The sequence below is a fragment of the Sciurus vulgaris genome (genome assembly GCF_902686455.1).
Source record: "Sciurus vulgaris genome assembly, chromosome: 11".
In the NCBI taxonomy this organism is placed as follows: domain Eukaryota; kingdom Metazoa; phylum Chordata; class Mammalia; order Rodentia; family Sciuridae; genus Sciurus; species Sciurus vulgaris.
The window spans coordinates 85,830,682-85,855,679 of NC_136472.1; the positions used below are offsets into that span (position 1 = coordinate 85,830,682).

Consider the following 24,998-nt stretch of genomic DNA (forward strand, 5'->3'; position numbering starts at 1 on the left):
TAAATACTTTGGAGGATGTATATTGACTTTTCATTAGAAAAACTTCCCAAATGGATAAAGTTATTTGAGTGAGAAAGGATATGTGATCTCTCATTAAAACTTTTATGTGACCACATAAACTTCAGCATGACTACATAAACAAATTTAGAAGAATATCGGGCAGCACCTGGCTATTCTCACTTTGATGTGAACTGTTAGCTAAGAGTGTGATTCAAAGGGACATGCTATTTAATCTCATTGCTTTGATTTTCTCTCCTGAAATATAAGGTATAATATTTTGCAGTCAAGGTCCTTCTATCTCTAGAAGTAATGTAATGTGGTTTGCAGGGGAGGAAAAAGTTGCTAAAGGAAAAGAAATCAAAATTCAGTTGGAGGGTTAGGGGCATACTCAACTGGTAGAGTATTTGCCTAGTAGTATATAAGGCTCTAGGTTTGATCCCCAGCACTGAAAAAAGTCCAGTTAGAGGGAAGTTGTCTTAAATCTATCAATCATCTAAAGGGAAAACACACTGTTTAAATTTTCTTTTAGTCCTAAGTTTCCTGCCAACAAAGCTAAAAAGAAAAAAAGGCATTTATATATCAATACATCTAAATATATCTATACAAAATCATTATTTACATATTATGTTACATATAATTATGTATATATTTATATATAGCATATAACATAATGCATAATATATATTTTATATTGCATATTTATATGGGAAAATGTTTTCTATACTGAAAAATATTTCACAAAATTTGTTCCAAACAGAATTAACAGGTTTATGTTACTTTGTATAAGACCTCTAAATAGTAATACTTACAGCTTCTAATTATAGTCTCACAGAAAGAAGTTAATAATAAATTTTCAATATTTTGAAGTGGTGAAATTTGCTGGCCAAATATAATTCTTTACATACACTATCTATAGGCATTTAAATATCTACAGCAAGAAAATATTGTCATTTACATTTCTAGAGGGGTGAAAGCAGCATTTAGAGAAACTAACAGATTCCCTTTTGGCAAATGAACAGGTGCAACACAAAGATATTCTTATGTGGCTGCTTCTGTACATCTGGGTGCAATGCAGTAGGCATGCTTCTTTTTGGAGACTGAGAAAATGGAGAGCATTTTTAACCCCAAGAATTGATATATGGATATCAAGTTCTACTTCCAGAGGGAGAGGTACATAAAATTGTCTTGAATATATCTTCCTAAGGTAAATATTGTTTCTGTTCAGTTGTACACTGCAAAATGGATAATATCCATCTGCAGAGAAACTTTCTGATGGAAATATATAATGAAATTATTTTGAATTGTTTGTGGAAATACAAGTTACAGATTTTACTACCAGGTATATGCAGCAAGATTGTCACTAAACTGTGTGGCTACAGAGGTGGGTAAAAAATTGAACTCGGTGAGTTCTGAGTCACTTCCAACTTTACATCACTAACAAATGAACTAAATATACAAATAATCTGGTGTTTGACTGTATTGCAAATAAAGAATTCATCAATGCATCCTTGTTCTGTTCTGGTACTCAGACCATTAAAATTGAACTACAGGATTCTGAATATAACCATTACTCTAGTCTATAAAAAATGCTTAGGGAATAAAAGATTAGTAGAATCATTTGTTGATTTTACTTTCTCCTCTAATAAAGTGAATCCAATTGAAAATGTTATTCATGGGACAGGCTCAATCAATACAATCAAAATTCAAACAAGGCCAAGAATATATATGGAGATTGAAATCTGGCCTTCACACCTTCTCCTCTCACCAGCTACTGTGATTTTCTTTATCTCCACATGCATAATAAAAATGTCTGTTAGCATTTATGAAATGCCTCCTAAACACCCAGTGTTTCATACCTATACATAACCCTTCCAGTAACCTTGCAAGAGAAGAGACAGCAGAAGCTAACTAGCCAAAGCAACAGAGCTACCAATCACAGGTCCAGGATTCCTGTCCCCGCCCATCTGGTTCCAAGTTTACATTATTTAGAACAATGTTTCTTTCACAAACACTGTGTCATACACACAATTGTTACATGGTATTTATTGAGTACTAACAATAGAATTTTAATTACAAAAGGAAAAGATTGAGAAGAAAATCTACAAAAGCAGAGGTTTCTCATATCCTTACAGAGAAAGGGCATAAATGACCCAAATTTTCAGGTTAAAGTCCAAGTCAATAAGTCCATAAGTTGCAGTGTTTTTTTTTTTTTTTTTTTTCACTTCTCTACACAGTTCCTTTCCTCCCTCTCTTTGGATTGTATATTCAGTGGTTGGCACATGGTAGGTTCTTCATATGCAACCTTTGAAAATGTTACTTAGCCCCTCTGCCTTGATTGCTTCACTATAAAATAGGAATAATAATAATCTACATTATAGGACTGTTTTGTGCATGCAGTTGTTAACTTAATACAGTAACCAGGAATAAGCACAACCTATGGCACACAGTAAGTATTCAATACTTGCTAACTTTTTAAAAAAATCATTTGTTCTATTTAGTTATATATAACAACAGAATGCATTTTGATTCAGTGTACACAAATGTGGTTCAACTTTTCATTTCTCTGATAGTACACAAGGTAGAGTCACACCATTCGTGTAATCATACGTGTACACAGGGTAATGATGTTTGTCTTATTTCACCATCTTTCTTTCCTCCTGTCCCCTCCCCTCCCCTCATTTCCCTCTATCCAATCCTCAGTTTCTCCATTCTTTCCTTAACCCCCCACCCCACATTAGGCATCAACATCCACTTATCAGAGAAAAAAAATTGATCTTTAGTTTTGGGGTATTGGCTTATCTCACTTTGTGGTAGCTATTATGATTTCCACTATACATTTGTTAAATGAATTAATGAATGAAGCTCACATTCAAGGCACATGTAGTGTCTGCAGATGAAATTACTGCACCTACCACCAAAAGATTCTGTGTACCTACCAATTCCAATCCTCAGAATGGAAGTCTTGTCCCTCATAAATGAATTGTTTGTAAATAATTTTGTTATCAGTGATTCAATGATATGTGAATGTGCTATGACCAGACCCCTCACTGACTGTTCCTTTCCAACATTACCTCCTTTCAATCACAAGTGATATCATTTGCTGGGCTTATTATCCCTCCTTCAGTCATTGATTCATTTAAAATATTTTTATTCTAATAAGAATGTGTGCAATTATTTTGTTCTTATTCTACTACTTACTGAGAATTTATCTATTTATCACATATCTTCAATGCTGTGGTTTGGTTGTGAAACATCAAATTCTCACCCTTGGATGCTTCATCCAGTGAAACACTGATTATGCAACATAATATGGACAAAGATGGGAGAGGCCAATCCAAACCCTGGCGGTGGAGCCAGGTAAGAGGACACAAGGTTATGGAAATACATGAACGTTTAGGCCTCCTAAAGGATTGGCCTGAATGGGGAAGAATAAAGAAGAATGATGATTTTTAAATGAACTTTTCCTTTCAGAAAAGCTTTAGATTCACTGAGTTACTTTGAAGATTGTAGAGTCCTATACAGCTCACACCTAGTTTTCCTATTATTAACATCTTGTTTCAGTATGACTCATTTTTCACAAACAAGAACTAATATTGACACAATATTAACTAAAAACCTTACTTTATTCAAATTTTCTTACCTAGTTTTTTTTAAATCCAATTTTCCTTTTCTAAGATCATATTCACAATGCCACATTAAATTGAATTGTCATCTTTTCCTTAAGTTCCTCAAGGATGTGACTTAGTATCAAGAATTTTTATTATTTTTTATTACCTTGAGCTTTTAGACATACTCAAGTATTTTATAGAATGTCTTTCCATTAGAATTTGCATGATGCTTTTCCAATGATTTTACTAGGTTATGTATTTTGGGGATGAAGACCACAACAAAAATTACTATTTCCATCACATCATAACAATGGTACATGCTATCAAAATTGCTTGTCACTTTTTATGGCAAACTTCATCATTTGGTGTTAATGTGTATTAGGTTTCTTCACTGTAAATTTTCTCTCCTTAACCATTCCATACTGTTTAAATTTAGTATGTAGCAAAATGCCACTTTAAAAAAACTCTCTTTCATCTCAAATTCTTGCCAATCTCTGAGAGAAAGAGTTGCTTCCAATATGGGCCCCTTAAAGATTCTTCTGCTATAAAACAGAAATGAATCAAGACTTTTGGTATAAACATTCATAAGATTTAATGAAAGAGGATGAACTACTCAGAAATGACTGAGTCCCCTCTCAGCAAAACTTTCCCTACACAGAGAGCTCTGATTTATGGGCCACAACTGCAAAATCCTTAGGATGTGCCTCACGATCTCATCAGTGCAAAGTCTGGCAGAGCCAAGGATGATTGCAGCCATGCATTCTTCATGGGAGAGTAAGGAAGGGATAGAAAAGCATTACAAGTACTAATATCCACCTTCTCAAGGTGCTGAATATACATGATCTTATTTAACTCATAAAATAAACATGCAAGATCACCATGCCTGGCCCTATTTTATAGCAGAATAGTGGAAGTTCCAGATTATACCATATGGTAAGTGACAGACATGAAATTTAAACCCAGGTGCTTAGACTTCCGATCATATATTTATAGCACCCAAAGACATTTTAAGCAAAGATCCAACATTAATAATATATTTCATCCTTTTTAAGTACTAGAGAAATTGCAGAGTAGGCTTATTGGTCAAAAACATTCTTTAGCTAAGTCATATTTCTTGAAAGTGGAAAAATAATGGAAGTCTATACTGCCTATAGAACCTCATAGAATTTAGTGAAAATAATTAAAATTATAAAAGATTAATGGAGGTTAATACAGAACTTTTAACACCATTGGTTAGGGAAATAAGAGAGAGTATAGTTATGATAATCCTCAATAGATTATTAGGCAGGCACCATAAAGAGCTCACGATAACTTGCTTTGCATGGTCTAGATAGAGAACTGCAAGCTGCATCAATCCAGCTTCAGCTCCCACCCTATTTAGTTTTTGACAGTTTATTGATCCACTCTCCTGTTGGTTCACTCATTATATATTATTGTGTGTTGAAATAGTGTTGCTGTATTTTGCCCGTGTTAAAATAGTAATCCTAATGACTCAGGAGGCTGAGGTAGGAAGAAGATGAGTTCAAAGGCAGCCTCAGCAACTTAGTGAGACCCTAAGTGAGACCCTGTCTCTTAATAAAATACAAAAAGAGCCAGGGATGTGACTTAGTGGGTACATGCCCTTGGCTTCAATCCCCAGTACCAAAAAACAAACAAACAAATAAAAAACACATGCTATGTCCAATATACATTTATGCAGTGCCTACTATGTGCCAAGAACTTTCCTAAGGGCCCTCACATTCATTATTTCATTTAATTTTTTAGTATCCCTGCTATGGAATCACAAGAAATCTCACTTGTCAGAAAAATAAACTAAGTCTTGGTGAGGATAAGTACTTTCTGATGGTGGTAGAATGGTTATGTAAATACAGGTATTCTGCCTACCAAGCCCACTCCCTTTCCAATGCCCTCTGATAGTCTCCAGGAAAGGGGATGGATAATCTTTTTGGCCAGAATCACCTCAGCTCATCATCTAAATTCCATATCATAGATAACACTGTACAACCTCATAGTCTACAATAAATAAAATTGTATTGAAAATATGATATTCTGTATTTCAAAACTTATGAAGGGAGAATAGATTAAACATCCATGCTGTAAAGGCACTAAAATAAATGATATTCAGTGCATTTTTGGAAACTGAGTAAAAAGAAAATTCCCCCAAAATTTCTTCTTGACCCTTCTGCTTCCCTCAACATTGCAAACAGAAACAAAATGTGGGAAAAGTGAGATAAATTAAAATGTCAATAACAAGAAGGTCATTCCATCAACTGCACAGTCCTCTTTAAAGGCAACCCTTGCCCAAGGTTCCTACTGTCAGTTCACTGGACTGGCAATAAATTGGCTGTTTCCTTAATCCTATCTTTCTGCTTCTTTGAATCTCAAGGAAGCTTTCACAAACAGAGATGTATAACATTCCAGGGGGACAGTTATTGTGTCACTGCACCCCCTTGCTCTATTAAGGGGCATGAATGAAATACATGTAAGGTGTGTGTGTGTGTGTGTGTGTGTGTGTGTGTTTGCTGTATACATATTTGCCATACACTAGAAAAAAGCAGAAGAATGGTCCATATACAACTGGGGGCAATGTCATCCTTTCATTTCTCTTTGCTTCTCTCTGCTTCCAACTTTATACAACATGACCTTGTTTACTCTTCTGCTCTTTCCCTCCTATTTCCCAGACTCATCCTACTACCACAATACTAAAACAATAGGGCATGGTTATTAAATAGGGAGTGGATGTCACTAGAGTCATTAGACTCTCATAGTCCAGGGTGACATTCGTAACTCAACCCAGACAAATTAGGGCTTTCCTTCTCCATAGGTGGCATCAGTTCCTTGATGTTACTGTACCTCAGGGTGAGTTTCAAACATTAAAAATTATACAAATAAAGACTCAGTCAACTTATTTATGCCAGAAATAAGAAGAAGTGTGTTGAATGGGCCATTCACTGTGTCCTAATGACATTAAGATACATGTAGCCTGTTTTCAATTTCAGATTCTTATCTCAGGATCTTCATATCATAAATCAGTATGATAGTACAACAATTAAAGAAGCAGAGTATTTCAGCATTTAACTAACTTGTAATTTAATTGTCTCAAACAATAGAATTCATTTTTGTTAAACTGACTTAGATCTAATAAAATATAAAATATCAACAAGGATATTAACTCATTATGTCACCTTTTATTATAGAGATCTCAAGATCAAAGTAATGGAAAATGCTTGTATTCTGTTTCAACATATTATGGCCAACAATATTGGAAAATAATATTTTCTATCTTGTTCAATTTTAAATGACATATTTTCAATTACTAGCTGTATAATTGCAAAGAACAAATAAAAACTTGACCAATAAACTTCAAATGGATGGATCAAGCCTTACAACCTAATATTGGACCATAACAACACCTTGTCTATAAATTATGTTCTACACCTTGCTCAGTTTTGCCTCATAGAAAACTTACTAAATAATAAAACCTGTCTGTTCTACAGATAAATGTCTCCATGACAAGTAATGAAATGAGTTCTACACTGCTAATAGGCAAGGTTTCCACCAGGAAAGGTTAATTTCTCTCTTCTTGATGTCTTTTTTGAGCCAGAAATCTGTAAGTTGTTGAAAAGAGAAACTGAAAACTAAGAGAAGTGGGAATGAAATCTAGAATGTCTTATTTAAGTTGCAGAGACCTTATTTTCCTTTACATATATTGTAACACAGGATGGGATGTAGATGTGGGAAAAAAAGACTATGAAGAATATTTTGCTGCTCTGAAAAGAAACCCTCTACTTGTTTCCCTAACTGCCACAAGTTCTGTTCAGATGGTAATGCTTGACTGGATTTGTATTGGTGGTTCCTGATGAATTGTGAGCTCAGTATTTGAGATGGACTTATGTGTGGAGGTTGCTGAGTATAGGCAATGAGACAAAATGGAAAGGAAATAACAGATCATATGCAAAAACATCAGAGTGAAAATATGAGACAGACTAACACAGACACAAAGAATGCAGAGTCAATAGAATTATGACGAAGACATGCAATAATCAGATGAAAACAATGACCTAGAAGTGATTTGTAGTCAACAGAGATATCATACTGCCTTGAAAAGGTGTCCATAATATTGTTTCCCTTGCTTTTACTACTCAGCTGCAAAGGATGACCCACAATGTTGAATGCTTTTTAAAATATATTCCTTAACAGAATATTGGGTAAGGGAAGGAAAAAAATTGCTCTGGAGAATTCTAGATAAACAGTAGAAAATCACACATGAAACTACCAATAGTAATTCCACTCCATGAGTGGAATTGGAGGGTCTGATTTGCCTGTGGGCACTTTAAACTTGTATAGCATCTATTTTTGGAACATTGAATCTAACATGGCGCAATGGAGTCTTTGGAGTTAGAAATACCTACAATGTAATTTTGTTGCAACTATACGATGGCCATATAGAATCTCTATTCACCTGCACTCTTATAAAATTACAATATAAGTATTATAAGTCAATACAAAGATAAAATAATATCACATACATGAAAATACTAACTGGTATTATTCATTTGGTGAGTGTAATCTTTATTGTTTCTCACATTGTAAGCTCTTCTTGGAAAGAAGAAAGAGTGATATAGGAGACTAACCATTCTTACCCTGTGTACTGAGTAAAATTTAAGAAAAAGAGAAATCCACAGGCAAAATTAATTTTTTCATCTTGTGATTTTTTTTTCTCAAAATATATTGCATACAGTTCCATGTACTACAACTCACTCATGTGACAAGGTGGAGGGGTTGAAGTGAAGAATGATCCAAAAAATGGAAATTACACTCCATTTATGCATGAGCTATCAAAATGTATAAATATATTCTACTGTCATGTACAGCTAATTAGAACAAATTTAAAAATTTAATTAAAAAAAAAATAAAGGTCAAGTGAGAGCACAGAACAGAAGGAATAGGGCTTTGTCTTACCCTCTGTGGAGGCAGGGCCACCCTGACATCCCCCCCACCCCCCACCCCCACCTTCTGCCACCATGTCTTTCATTCTGAGAACTCACTCACTAGCCACACCTAGTACTCCTCAACCATGCTGCACGATACCCAACTGCTCATTCAACTACTTTGAAGCATAGGAGAAATTACTAACTACACTACAGATCTAGACAAGCTACTGAAACAAAGGCAGCCCATTTGGTTTGTTAGATAACATCAGTTTATGACAAAGCTTCAGATTTTCACAATTCTGCAAGGAGGAAGAAATTGTAAAACCTGGAGTTGCCATGCAGATCATGCTCTCATGAACTAATCATCATGGTCTAGGCTATAAAATAAGACAGACCTCTATGTTTGAAAAGAAAACATTTCTACATTATTCAGCATTTTATGTCCTTATTAGGACATGTGGTCACAATTTAATTCAACTTGAAATAAATTTAATTTAGTATCTATTTATGTACTCTATGGCAAATGCTATGAAGAACATCAAGGAAGTTTTAAAACCCTTACCACAGAAACAATTCACTCTCATTACTTATAACAATATTCACTAATGTTGAATATAATAATACAAGGCCATGGGTAATTATGTTCACAAAGAGTATGAGTAACATGGGAAAATGCATTCTTTAAAAACTTAGTAAGTAAAAAGACAAAAAATGCATGCAAAGACACATTCCAAAAACATGTGCTACAGGTACTTTATAAAATTATGCATAAGAAAGACAAAAAGATAATAAAGCATTGAAAGTTTCATTTCTGTTGAAATAGTGTTTTAGTTAGCATTTTCACTGCTGTGTCTAAGAAGCCTTACAAGAACAATTTTAGAGGAGGATAAGTTTATTTGGGAGCTCACAGTTTCAGAGGCCTCGGTCCAGAAATGCCCAATTTCCTAGCTCTATGCCTGAGGTGAGGCAGAACATCATGGCAGAAGGATGTGGCAGAGAAAAGCAGTTCAAAACATTCCAGTTAGGAAACAGAGAGAGAGCTGTGCTCACTAGGGACAAAATACAAACCCCAGAGGCATGCCCCCGGTGATCCACCTCCTCCAGCCACATCCTACCTGCCTACAGTTCCCATCTAGTTAAACCATTCAAGTGGATTAATACACTCATTAAATTAAGACATTCATAATTCAAGCATTTCACCTCTGAACTTTCTGTCATTGTCTTACACATGAGTTTTTGAGGGTCATCTCATACATAAGCCATAATAAATCATGGTAATAAGTAATGATTTCAAAAATTCTTTTCTTGATTTTTTTTCTAAAAGTAAAATGAAATTTTACTTTACTGAAAATTACTTTTTTTATTTAGAAATAACAGCAGGTAACCTTTTTTTGAACCCATATCATCTGACAGATTTTGTTCTAAATCAATGATCACAACTTCTCTATGAGCCAAATATATTGTTAATCAAGCCTTTTCTGAAATGTAACAATGATACTTAAAGAACTTGCCTTAAATACAACAAATAGTGATGGACCTGGGATTTGAACCCAGGTCAATCTGAATTCTATGTCTCAGTTCTTCTTGATTACTATTTCAGTTATCCTACTATTAGAATTCTCAGGTCACTTCTAGATCTGATACTCCCTAAATATTTGCTAATTACTGAGAGAACATGGCTATAGTGTGGGAAAAGAATTCAAGGTCTTCCCCTAACCCTGACTGCCAGTCAAGATCTCATTATTTTTAATGTGATGGAGACATCATTAGTGGAGTTTTTGATTAGCACCTAATTTTCACAGAAATGTACTAAGTATTTCACAAGAAAAGTTTAAAATATATAGATCTTGGCAGATAGTGAGTATTCATTTATATTTAATCAATTAATACATTAGGCAGCTTTAGATTTATAAAATGCATTAACTGATTATTAAATAGACCATCATAAAAAAACTAGTATAGAAAGTGTAGGTACAGCCATCTGTCATCTTGCAAATGAGGGTATTTGGAAAGATCATCCCAAAGATCATCCAAGATCATCTTGGAAATAAAACACAGTTCCAAGAGTAATCTCAAGATGAACTCACTTTCCATTGACATCAAAGTCAAATTCTTTGATCTTCTAAATGGTTGAGAAAGCAAGTTCCCATACTCAAGTTCAAGCATTTCAGCATTAATTTCTTCTGCTTTTTCTCTGGAATGATTAAAAGTATTCTAGTTGTCTATGAATAGGGATCATTGTCAATCTACAGAACTCCATCCATGGCCACTTTAACATTTCATAGATGAAAATTTGAAAGTTTTTTTGTTTCTATATGATATTCTTTCTTCTTCCAATGGCACAGCTGCTTCAAGTATTCTAACTATATAATTTGCCACCTACAGACAGAGAAAATGAAGAACAAAGGCAAGGAACAATCTTTGAGCCTATGAGGGGAACTACCTGTCAAACAAACTCTAATTACTAAAGTCACAAAATAATGCAGGCTCCTTCAAAGAAGGTATTATTCAAATAAGTGAAACTGATTCAATAAAACCATCAATTCTACTGATTACTCAAAGGAACTGAAAAAAAAAAATCAGAATTTTCAGCTACAAAATGTCTTAGGAAGAGGGAGAAGTTCAAAGATTTCAAGATAGAGACAGAGACCAGGAAGTGTTTGTGATTATAATGCCACTCAAAGGATGTTAAATTTGTGCCAAGAAAAATTTAGTATGGTTGGAAAAAGTAAAAAGCCTTCAAGTTTTCTTAGCGTTTCACATAGAAAAGCGTCAAAGTTCTAACAATCCATAAAATCAAATTATCTCAATTTTGTTAAACAATCCAAAGTATCTTAATTAGTTGTGACTGTACATTTTATAGTTTATTATTTAAAGTTGTTCACAATATTTGTTAGTAAGGATGAATAATTTTATAAACAAAAGCTCATAAAGACTCTAATTCAGACTTCTTATGTCAAATGGAACAGTTATCAACTTCCTTCTCTATCAGGGATGTTCAGTAGCATGAACAAAAGAGAATCACAAGGTCATGCAGGGTGTTCTATATCTCTTCTTCAATCCCAGAATTAAATCACTAAGCAGTATGATATGACATTGCATCAAATGAAATGTGACATGTTGATTTTCTCAATTTTTAACTAATGTTGCCAATCCCATTTTATTTTTATTAATTGTGTAATATCCCATTTCCAGGGTCACATATTCTACTTGTATTATTCAATGAAGTATCATAAGTAGAGGTTCTTTTCTGATAAATTTTTTAAAACAACTTTAAATTCTACATAATTTTACAAATTATACTTAGCAAAGATGTCCTTTCTTTCATCCAGTTATTTAATACACTCATCCCTTGCCACACAGCTATCTTTGTTGGACTCCATTTACATGCAATCATGTACTTCCTATGAGGGTGAATTTGACATTAATATGAAACCCTGGCTTGGTGCACCACTGAGGTAAGTCAAGTGCTAGCCAATGCTTCCATCTCACATTTATCAAAATATCCACCACAGACTCAAGCATAGGGTACATAGCCAATAAGTATGTGTAAATTAATGAATACTCTTAATTTATTTGTGGTAGTATCACATGAATCTAAGGCTCTATTTCATGTACATTCATATGTTATACATCTGCAATGAAATATATTGCATTTTATTAAAATTATATGATGTGCAAAAATTTCTCCCAAATCATCAAAAGTGTGGCTACCATCTTTCAATTAGTATCATAACTTCAAAAACTTGGCAAATTGAAAGTATCATCAAATTCTCAAACACTTTTTCTTTGCTTTTCATTAGGTATGAGAAGATATCGTTTTATCAATTATTTGTAAATTACAGTCATATAATCAATATAGACAACTTGATTTTTTTCAGTATATTTTTTCAGCATTTATTTCCTCTGAGCAAAAACTTAGAACCAATTATGCTCATATGGTAGAGATGAATGTAATAATTTGAAAATTAAATCAATTAAATTTGATTATAAGTAAGATAGCTAGATAATGCCTATTTTTCCAGTGTTTTGGCATATGCTTTGTCTTTTCTCAAATCACTTTGATATAAACCTATTAATTACCAGCTTATTTGTGGTTTTAATTTTTTTCATGTTCCAAGAAATCGAAATTGAACTAGCACGACAATTCAATATGTCTCAATTAACTTTTGTTTTTCTAACTTCTCTAAAGGACAAAAATACATAACATGGCAATGTAATACTTTTCTTTTAAAAAAATGTTTCTCTAGTCCTATTAGGGAAAGAAAAATGTAGGATCCTAACTCAAATATGGTAAAATAAAGATATATTACACCTGGAAAGAGGTTATATAACTGAATAAGAATGAATGTTTGTGAAGAAATTGTCAAAGATAGAAATAGTTATGCTTTTAGAGCCCTTGAAGAAAAGAATGCAGAAATATCAATTTTTCACTTTATCTATGGTTTGTATTTTAAGATGAGGACATTACTATTATATTAATAAGGGCACCAAAATCTGTATCTTGATATCTCTTCATAGATTACAAAAAGTTTTTATAATTTCTGAGAACACTTAAACAATTTTAAATAGTTATTATTATTGTTATTATTATTGGAGTTATAACAATTTGCAAGAGAGTATCAAATTGGTTTTTACACTAATGTAGCTATTTAATATAATTTATCTATTTTTTCCCTAAGGTCCATATTATTTCATTTTGGTTTTATACTCAGACCTGTAGCATGCTTCTATGTGCTATACCTTAGCTCCTGTTAACAAAGCTTCCAGTTACAAACTACTAAATGTTCATGAGTATCTCTAATTTGAAGTTTATAAAGGAAATATAGTATTAACTTTCTATATTGAATCACTCCTAGTTCCATACCACATCCCCCACATACACACAGCAAGGATAACCATGCTAACAAAGTGACTTTGGGATTTTCCAGACTTTGTCAATTTGCTACCCTTAAATGGCTCTAAGAATATATTAGCAACTGGAAGAGGGAATACAGAGTATTGCCATTTGTTTGTCAAAACAGTAGGCATGCTATGTTTTTTGGTATGATAGCAAGTCCGACTTTCCAAAGGAAAATTAGTAAGAATGTAAAAATTAATACATATATTGATCTCTTTCCTTACCAATTCTCTACCTCATCTGATAGTCAATTTTATTTAGGCAAAACCAAATTGAAATATCATTTATGAACATTTTTCTCCATGGCCAACAGAAGGCCAGGCAAGTTCTTGGCAGGCAAACTTAAGAAGGTTTTATTGAATACTTGCTATGTGCCAAGTTTGATGTTAAGTGCTTTATATTTAGTTTCCATAGCAATCGTAAGGGATGATATTGTGTCAATTAGATAGCAAAGAAATTAAATTATATTACTTGACCAAAGTCTCTGTACTACCAAGAAGATTAATCAGGATTTGCACTCAAAGCTTTCAGTGTTTATAGTAATACTTTAAAGCGACGAGGAACTTAGTTTCCAGAGACAGCTGTGCAACAAGCTTTTTGAATTTAAGAGTATGACTCTACTACAGTTTACCCATTTCATGGAATTGCTTTTACTTCTAAAATGCTATCTCATCATCTTATCTCATTTTATTTTGCCTTTTTAAAATTTTTCTTTTTGGCCTAAGATTCACATCCTCAAAAGACATTGAGAGGAAAAAAAAAAAAAAAAAAGTGTCCTTCATTCAGCAACTGTGGTTGAACTGAATGTGCTAAAATGAGATTTCATAATTCCTAGTACCAATGAATTCCAAAGAATAGTTCTTCATACATAAGGTTGCGTCATTTAACAATATGTCCTCCTGCTCTTGAAAAATGTGTACCATATTGCTTCCTCCAGTAGTGTGTATCCTGTAGGGAGTTGTGAGTAGAGAGAACCAGCTATAGTCTGTACTCATCATCAGACTCTGAGGAAGGCCTGTGAGGTCAACTTGTTGCCACACTGCCACCTCCTCAATTTGTTTCTTTTTACTGTAATTCATTCATTCTCTGGGAACAGGGAAAGGTGCTGCCTTGGAAACTGGATAAAAAAGACGCGTTCAAGTTGTGCTTAAAAGATTTTATCTGTGGTAAAACAAATAGAATTTTTTGTTTCCTAGGAAAGGAAAAAGAATCTAGAGAAGTGCACTTCACTTATCCTTAGTGCTACAACTCCTCCAATACAAAGTAAGCAGATTTAGATTTGTTTCAAAAGGGTGGACCTTGCATCTGAATCCTTACTCTGTCACTAACTAGCTACAATATTATGGAGAAACTATCTTCTCTTTCCATATCTATTTTCTAACCTGCAAAATGGTCACTTTTTTAGACTAAATTATTAAATAAAAGAATGAACTAATACATTTTTAAAAATATTTAATGTATAATCACATTTTAACTAACAAAACAATAGAATCTCAAGTGATATTGGTAGCTTTCTCCAACTGAGGTTCAAATTCATTTTTCTATAGCTTCCCAGTGATTGCCCATTCTAGACTTTTGCATAGGAGTTACGGATGATGGACTTACTATATCATATCCTAAAAGTGGCAATTCCTCCCAAAGAATGATTCTGTTCATGTTAGTGGTTCTGTTTATTGAACTGTAATTTGTTATTGTGGTATTTTAGTGAACTAGATCTTTGTAAGACTTCTGGCCATATAGAATGAGTTTAGGTCCACTTGACCTGAACTTTACAAAGATACTAAAATACTAAAGGTTGAGTCAGGGCTCTACCATGTCCTGTCTTCTCTCTGATAAATTTATTCTCTGAACACCTGGTTTCAAATCTCATAAACATTCTTGCCACACTCTTTTGAATATGTCATGCTTGGTTTCACCTATTTTAAGTGTGATGCCCAACATTTCATCTAGCCCATTTGCTGTTTGTAGACACTTGAGCAAAGCAAATCACAGAAGGTTAGTCTTGGAAGTGACCCATGAGATTGGCCTTTCCATCTTCTTCATGTGACAAATGGAAGAAGGGGCTGAAGTGACTTTCTCAGAATCACAGAGTAAAATCATCTAGTTCCACCCAGCTATCTTTCTTTTAGAACAACTAGTCCTTATAATTTTCTTCTTTCCATTCCAAAGTATTATTAATAATATAGGTCTTAATAACATAGTCTTCATATTTCATATATCTACCCTCAAATTAATAGAATGGTGAACAGATTATATTTTAACCAGAATTATGTGAACAGCCTAAATTTTTTTAAGTTATGCTGATAAAAGTAGATGAGAAAATTGTAAATAAGAAAGAGAAAGCAGGTGTGATGGTATATGTCTATAATCCCAGCAGCTCAGTAGGCTGAGGTACGTGGACTGCAAGTTCAAATTTAGCCTCAGCTACTAAGCAAAGCTCTAAGCAACTTAGCAAGACCCTGTCTCAAAATCAAAAATAAAAATGGCTGGGGATGTAGCTCAGTGGCTAAGCACCCTTGGGTTCAATCCCCAGAGAGAGAGAGAGAGAGAACACAAAGGGGAAGAGGAGGAAAGGGGAAAGGGGAGAGAGAAATAAGGAGTAGGACGATAAAGAGAGAAGGGAAAGAGGGAGGGAGAAAGGAAGGAAGGAAGGAAGGGAGGTATGTAAAGAAAGAAGGTAAAGGAAAATGTTCCACAAGATAAACCCTCTAAAATTTTACGAATTCCTATTTTTGCTTTTTCTTTTGTGCTTTCCTTGTGTATTTTACATCATGTGTACTGTAATTTTTGTTCTGTATCTTCAGAACATTGCACCTCACATGATGCTCTATAGTTTCCCAGCTTTCCTTACTGAAAATCAGCCTCCGTGGTTTATGCCTGAACATTATAAACCTTAGGTTAATAAGATTATAACTAAGCAACTGAGTCATAGGATTTCTCTTTAGTAAACAAACTACTGAACTTTCTGAATATTCAAATGCTAAACTTCAGATAATAATGTTACCTCTATGAGATTTGGAATAATGGAGACCAAGGAAAAACACACATGTGTGCAGCTCACATCCATACAGTGGGTAAATACAGAATAACTGACAGACATGGACATTCAGAGGTGATCTTTTTGTTCAAGGAAGCAGCTGATTATTTGGAAATGTAAAAATAACTAGAGTTGCATATCACTCAAGGAATTTGTTTATGTGTCTTGGAGGAGCACTGAAGTGACATCCAAAAACAAACTTCTTTCTAAATTAGTCCTCTGGGCTATGAGATATTTTGGGGGAAATTTTCTGGTATTTTCAACAGTGGATGGAGAGCAATGGCACCTGAGAAAGAGGAAGCAGGGATGTCATCTCACATATGAGTCAGAATCCAAACCAGAAATTATATAATTTAAAGGAATCCTGGAAGTAGGGAAGATACTCCCAGGCTACCTCTAGGTATGGTCATGAATTCAATGACTTTTCCCCTGAAAAAGACAATAATAACTCCTTAGAGGCTATTGATTAGGAAGTCCACAGCTAGATTCTTGAGAAGGAAAGATGAGAATGAATATTCTGAACACTCCATGAGCACTACCTATATTTCTCTCATCATTAGCAATTCAGTTTCTGGCAGTGTGAATATGAGAGCTTTCTCTTCTATTATTAGAGTTGCCATTATATTTCCCAGATGATGGACTCTCATCTAATTTAGTGAAGAATCCCCCCAAAAGTGTCTGGGACTTCCGATTTTTATATACACTTATGTCAGTGATAAGCAAAATAATTATATAATCAATCAATCCATAATTTCAAAAAAGCATCCAGAGATTGAATGTTTTAAGAATTTTGGGGAGGCAAAGAAAAAATTTTCAAGGTTTCTGCAAACCTTCAATATTATCCAGGCAAAAAAGCACTTTACCCAATTTATAAATCATGAGTAAAGGGGTGGTAGTATTTCTTGAGGCTAATTTTTAAAGAAACTATTTCTTTTGTGGTCCCTCCTACAATATCAGAGAGTCATTAAAGCTACTAGTAGACTGCTTATAAAAAAAAAAAAACTGGTGGCATTGATATAGAGGGAAAAATTAAGCAATGGGTTAAAGAGGTACTACAATGGCAAAGAAAGATCTTGAATAACAATTTCAACAATGATATGGAAACAAAGTTGTGGATTGGAATCCTGAGTTCAAAAACTCTGTTAATAATTATGTAACAAATAAGACCATGTTAACTGACCTTTCTTTCTCTGATTTTTCAACTGAAAAATAAGGAAGGTAGAGTAAATGTTTGCATATTGTCCTTACATTGTTAACATTCTACAAAACAAACCATAGCTTGTATACATGAATTGTTACCATCATTATCCTAAAATTTATCTCAATTTCTCAGCCCCTGGAGAAACAAAATGAAACCCTTTTGCAAAGTACTTATCCGTGACTTTCCTTATCATCCCTAACTTAACTATTGTCTTTATAGTGTCAAAATTAGTGGAGAAACTGAGGTGGGAAAAAGTGCCCCCACTTAAAGCTGCATGCCCAAGTTTACTGTAGTAATGTTCCCATAGCCAAGATATGGAATCGACCTGGGCACCAATCAACAGAATAGACAAAGAAAAGGTGGTATATAGAGATGATAGAATATTTTCAGCCATAAAGAAAAATGAAACCCTATCATTTACAGTAAAATGAAGGGAACCAGAGGTCATTATGTTAAGTGAAATAAGCCAGACACATAAAGACAAATACTATGTGTTCTCTCTCATACACAGAAGTTTAAAAAAGGTTGATCTAAAAGTATAATGTAATTATTAGAAATTGAGAAGTGTGTGGTTGGATGGGGTGTTAAGGGGATATTTGTAATTGATCAGCATATGCTTTACATATGTCCAGAAATATTGTCCTGAACCTCATTAGTACATACAATTAATATGTTAATAAAAACACATTTTAAAAGTTGAACTTTAGCATATAGACTATAAAGCACATGAAGAACTTTCAACCAAAGTTTGATTGTGATTGTATATATAAATAGATAGTTTATGGAAAACCATATTATAACCAGAAACAAGTAGGGTATTGCAATCTATAGGCTGACCTGAAGACCATATTTTTAATGATATGTTACCAGTACAACTTACTAGTACATTCCACCTACCAGAGTATCATTGACATATTGTTTTCCCTAGGGAAAAAAGACCAGTATTCTTGTATCATTAGACAGAAATAAGAATTTCAAGAACCAGTGAAAACAAAAAAAGGGAATGAGGTGTGAACAGCATTTTACAATTAATCAAAGGAGGCATTTTGGCACATTATTTTATAAAAAAGCAAAACTGTGAAAAATTACAAGTGCTTTCTATTTATTTGCATACTATATATTTATAAACAATGAGTTAATTACTATTCTAAGAGAAATTTATCCATTTAGCACATCATCTTTGAGCACCTATTATATGCTGGACACTCCAGTAGGCCTTCAGGCATATACAGTAGAGTTCCAATGAAAGTCAGCAAAAATTATGAAATGTGAAAATCCTGTAAATCATGCATAGAGTACAGTATATTTGTTTTTGAATAGTAAACTGAGCCCAGTAATTACTTTTCTCAATGAAATTGGGGTAGATCCAGTGGAAGAATAGAATAATGGAATACACACAAGTGACTATAAAATTTAGTTTTCAAGGAACAACCAACTATCCAATGACAAGACCATGGGTGTGTGTATTTGATCAGTATATGCTTTGTCCATGTATAGAAATGCTGCACAGATCCCCATTAATATGGGGTTGAAGCATTTGTTATGCAATGATGCATTTCTTGCCTGCAACATTTCTTCTCTTTAATTTCACATTTGCATCTCAGTAATACAGATGCATGTAAATAAATGTATTTTGTTTTGATTTTAATGTTTAAGCATCGCAGTGGTCCCACTTGTGTGGACAGAAGCTGGAATCTAAAGTGACTGGGATAAGTATGGTCCTTTTGAGCTACATCCTGAAAGCATTTATTATTGCTCACAAATGGGTTTGTAGTCAACTGGGTAATGTTTATGATTTCAGTTGGGTCATTTATGTGATTGCATTTGGTTGTGGGTCTGTAATGCAATTGTGTTGATCTATGGTGAGCTCTCACATGGTTAATGTCAACAGGTTCACAATAATATCATCTGGAAAACTTGGGGACATTCGTGCTTCAGATGGTGGTGATTGGGTTCCAAGACAGACTAACAAGAAAGTCTCCACTTCAACCAAATTCTATGTACTAATGCAGTGAGTGACAAGAGCCATGCTGCATAAAAGTGAAAAAGAACTGTCCAATTACAAAGCAAATGCTGTAGGTTTAGAGACCAATTAATGGAAGCCACCAATGCAGTCAATCTGCCCCACCCTCAACAGATAAAGATCATTGAACCTGTGCTCTAATGGATATGTTGACCTAGGTTTGGAAAAGTACTGAGGGAAGTGGCCCTTTAAATTGTGTTAGAGCAGAGTGGGTGCTCACTGGACTGATTCCCTTAAAAAGAGTGAACTTTTTCTCCTGAGTCACTACATCTTCCCTTTGTCTACAAGGTTGAAGGGGTAGTTTATGCTGCCTTGAAAAAATGCTTTCTCTCTCTCTCTCTTTTTTTTTTTTTTCCTTTCTTTTGTTTTATACTATGAATCTCTTTGCCTGGAAGTTCTAAGTATAATTTCTGTTTCATACAATAAGCTACAATAAATAGTCATTCCCTCAGACAACAAAATTCATAAATCTCCAGAAGTCCAAGAGTTGTAGATTAATATTAAAGCTGAAATCAGGTTTCCAGTCATCTCCTCTGGCTTTCTGAGCTAGCATACACTTTCTTGAAGAAATATCTGTGGTAGCTGTCAAGATTGAGTGACATAGTACTGTCAGGTTGAAGTATAACATAAATGGGCAATTGAGGGTAAAATATTTTTGAAAATAGGGCCATATCTTTTCCTACAAAATGATGGCTCATGTGAAAGCATCTGGAAATATTCATACTTTTCCAAAAGGAAAAGCAAAAGAGAATAATTATAAGAACATGAGAATGAAGTACACAGTACAGGGACTGATTGTTCTGTAAATACAGAGAATTAACCTAACCAAGCTAGAGAGAGAAGCTTAAGTAAGAACTGGCATTTTCAGTTTATGTAAGATCTTACAGAGGCTTATTGAAGGGCCAAGCAACAGAAAATCAGGCACATCCTTGGACAGCTTCCACAGAACCCAACAGGGCTGTATCTCATTTGACTCAAGGACTTTTCAGATCCTGGAGGTGAGTTTTGCCTTGTGAAAATGTCTACCATGCCATACATACTGATAAATTACAAGACCTAAAACTGCATAACCTCCTTATCACACTCTTGCTTGGAATCAAATCAAAATCAATGTCTTACCATAATCACATAAAGCAATAATCGAGAGTGCTTCTTATTTTTCAATGTTCAGTTCTGGATTTTGTTCTCTCCTGAATCCTGGTGGTATGGTGTCACCTAAATAATTCACTTGAATTTTGGCAATGCAATTCCTTTTGTCTTAATATTACCCTCAGAGTATTTTCTTATAAGTGATATATTACAGTAGGTAATTTATGCAAGTAGCACACCACATTGAAAGACAGTAGTTAAAAATTATACGTGTAACACACAACTTTGAACATATGTATGTAAAAGTTATGGATGAAAAGTAAATCCCATTCTATCATATTACCTAACTACTTATATTTTCTCCCACAGAGACAGTTGTTTACTCATTTCTGTGAGCAACTCTATGAATATGCAATCAAATGCTTTATATAAAAACTTCTCTTCCTTTAAGCAACTAGAAGTACCATTTACACAGAGATGCACCTAGTTATTTTCACAAAATAACCTTGGAAATTATTAGTATTATTTAATTGTCTATAGAGTTCCCAATTCATTTTAATTGCTACATAATAATGTTTTAATGTATCATAATTTATTACTATTCGATTACAATTGTTGCACATTAAGATCAAAATAACAGTTTAAATTAGTAAGTCAATGGTCCTAACTCTGAGTTTCACTTGGAACACAATCTTGGATTGGCTTCTTCCATATGGTGATCAGACTTTCTCTTCTGAAGCTAGAAGGAAGTTCCCACCTTCTCATATTTCCTCATGTCCTTAGCTGAAATGCATTCCTTCTTAATTTTCACTAATTGTCAGTATTCTTCCAGTTAAAATTTAATTATCAAATTCGAATTCCTCCTCTAAGATTACCATGACTCTCATCACCATAGAACAGAAGGTAATTTTTCCCCATCAGTTTACTTTAGAGGCTTATTTTCAATTGTCACCTTGAATTATGCTTATGTAAATATTCAGGTGTGCTTCATACCCTTTGCCAGATTGCTAGCCCACTGAAGGCGGTGATATATAAAACATAGAGCTGTCCTTCACAGAACTGTAAGAGGGACATGCATATATTTTTTGTTTAAAAAATTTGTGTTGCACGAATGTATCCTTAGGGTATGATTCTACAGGATTTTATTAAGGTGTAATAGTACACTGAATGAGAAGTCTGAAGCTATGACCTCTGTTCCTATCTCTAATGTTACTATTAGGTATATATTGGATGCATTATTTCAACTTCTAAAGTGTTTGTATATATAAGATGTACTCCATGTTTGTATAAATATGTCAAAATATACTCTGTCATGTATACAAAAAAAGAGCAAATAAAAAATAAAATAAAATAGGTATGAAATTTCTGAACTCTATGTTATCAGATGGTTGTGAAAATTAAATGAAAGGGTAGAAAAATCTCAGCATTATATAAAAAACAAAGAAGAGACCAAGGAATAGCTAAGAGGTAGTGTACTTGCCTAGCATCTGTGAGGCCCTGGGTCTCATTTTCTAAAATAAAGTGATTAGAATGAAAACAGGAATTTTTCTCAGCAAAGGAGAAATAATCCAAGATTGCCTTAATCTAAATATTTACATGCTCCTCAAAATCTCTCTATACCAGCCTTGAATTAACTCTGTTTATACTAAAATTTCCAAATGTGAAGTCTCAATCCATGTAGAATTCCATTGTATATTTGTGTAGTTGTGCATTTCATATTTGTGTAGTTGTACATATTATAAATAGCCATGGGGAGAAATTCACAATATGACCCTTGATAATGAAAATTCTGCTTTATCTGATTGATCATTTTCTCTAAACCTCTAAAGTAAACTAAGATCATTTCACTAATTTCTCAATAACTTAACACTACATTTTATAGGATTGAATTGTTTGGACTACAATGATGTATGACCACAGGATTTTTTAAAATCTTAACTAATCTTCACAGCAATTTAACTATTTATAAAAAATGTCCTGTACCTTCTTCCGGACATTATAATGCTTAATATATACCTCTTTTTTGTCTTAGAAAGCATGTGAAATAACAAATGAATCTTACCATTTGGGTCTCTTAACCCCTATATGACAAACCAAACCTATTGTAAACAGCCTTAGCGAATGAAAACTAATAGTATACCAAAGCATTTTTAAATTACTATAAGCAACAAAGAGCTAATTATTATAAATATGATAATGCATTAATAATATATTAATGATATAATATATTATAAATATAAATATTATTAGATATTTTCCTAGCTTACTATTATTTCAGTATAAAGAAGCAATAAATTTCAAAGCAAAATTATGTTGAATTGTTCCGAATTATACTCTCCAAGTATGTTCTATACAAGGATTAAATTAATTCATTTTTATCTTCATTTCAGTTTAACCACAAACTATTGAAAAAAAATATTTGTAAGACTAAACTGTTTGGTAATCTCTATAACAACATATCTGTACTGGAACTGGCCACATTCAGTTCTATATGCATTCATGTGTACCTCTCTATATCAGAGAAAATAGGTAGTTGAAGCAACCTTATAATATTAAATATGTGAGATGTTCAGTGAAACTCTAGGAAACTTAAAAACATCTAATAGTATCAAAATATATTTATAGCAGAAGTAGAAATGATATGCATAATTCAAACTCTTCCCTATCTTTAATCACTTTATGGCCACATAACCACATCATTTAGTTAATCACATTAACTAATATGTTTCTCTAGATATCTTCCTTTTCATCCCTTTTAATCATACTAGTATAATTGAAGTACTCACAATATCCAAAATGATTAGGAATAGTTTAGCCTTTCAAGACCTGAAATTTTAATTGGGAAGTTGTTGAATGCATCATAAGAAATATTTAATGCATGTAAAGGAAACTTACCTTCTGTGTGTACCGCTGACACATAGGTCCAGTTGTATCTCTTCACTATGTCCACCATGGCTCGTGCCTGTTGGGCATCTGAAGGCACAACCCTCATGAAGTACTTGAACAAAGTCTTGTCACTCAGATCCATGCTGGTTGCTGAGTAAGCAATCTGAGGTATGTTGAAAAGTTGGAGCAAGTTCTGGACTTGAATGGCCACAGAACTGGAGCCAGGCCCAATGACCCCTACTATGGGCTTCTTGGAGCGGAAAGAAGAGGAAGAGCCATCCACACAGCGTACCAAGCCCTCTTCCTCTTCTGAAGAAATGAGGGAATCTCTTATAAACTCAATGCTCTGCTCTAGGGCCACAGCTGAATGCCAGCAGGAATCCCTTATTTCACAGCCAAGTGTGATGTTGGGCAAGAGTGTGGGATCTGAATTGATTCTTTCCAAGGTGTGCAGCATGGCCTCCACTCTCTGAATGCCATACTGTTCACGGACTGCCCCACACTTCCTCTCATGAACTTTGTCCACAGTAGGCTGATGGTGGACAGAAAAAAGAGCTCCAATAATGATGTCGCCTGGCATGTGAGCCACCACCCTCCTCTCACTGGACTGTGCGCTCCCACGGACATCTTCTTTCAAAAGCAGGACTGACAGGATCAACAGAAGGACCATTTTAGGGAAGGAGTTCAAGCTAATAAAGATAGCATGGTGGGGAAAATTTAGGAGATTTCTGAGAGTTAAAATCAAATGATGTCCTATGTTGAGTGGTACACCAAGGAATCAGTTAGTCATTTAGACGTGTTCTCTAAAGAACCACCATGTCCCCAGGTAGCATTTAGTTAGGTACATCCATGTGATCATGGTCTTCAAAACCTGAAAGAAAAGAACATGAGTTTTTAACAACATAAGCCCAACTAATTTAGAGAAGTTCTAATGATGCTAGTGGAAAAAGAGAGAATTTGATGATGTGGATAACAACAAAAAAAAAATTAAAAACTATTTCTGATTTATCTGTTTCCTTTGCGATTTCATGAAACAGGTAATATGGCTTCTTGGATCTGCCTAACTTTGATTAGTATCTTTTCTTTGTTCCTCTGGCACACAAATCTGACATGCAGCAGGCAGAACTGTGCTGTCAGGCACAGGTGAGAAAGAGAGCATCCTAGTAGAAAAACTCTTTTGAACAGAAAACTCTAATAAGAATACATCCCGAAGTATTAAACATTGGTTATCTCTGGGTGATGGAAATATGGTTAATTGTTTTATTTTAATATTCATTAGGCTTTATATTTCTTTCCAAATTTTCAGCACTGAGCATAAAT

General features: G+C 34.0%; 1 protein-coding gene and 1 long non-coding RNA gene across 5 annotated transcripts in view; one reads left to right on the forward strand and one right to left on the reverse strand.

Moving 5' to 3' along the window:
• Positions 1-24,998, reverse strand: part of GRM5 (glutamate metabotropic receptor 5) — a 458,976-nt gene that overhangs the window by 417,634 nt on the left and 16,344 nt on the right. For 2 of the 4 annotated variants that reach the window (XM_079105535.1, XM_079105534.1), the window contains exon 2: positions 23,688-24,549. The exons of 1 other annotated variant lie outside the window; for it this stretch is intronic. In XM_079105535.1, coding sequence (XP_078961661.1) covers positions 23,688-24,348 — 661 coding nt within the window. In that variant the 5' untranslated portion in view covers positions 24,349-24,549. Of the gene's footprint in view, positions 1-23,687; positions 24,550-24,998 lie in introns of those variants that run through there. One more of the 4 variants, XM_079105537.1, reaches the window with a different exon arrangement.
• Positions 1-24,998, forward strand: part of LOC306640910 — a 925,259-nt gene that overhangs the window by 290,177 nt on the left and 610,084 nt on the right. The window lies entirely within an intron of this gene.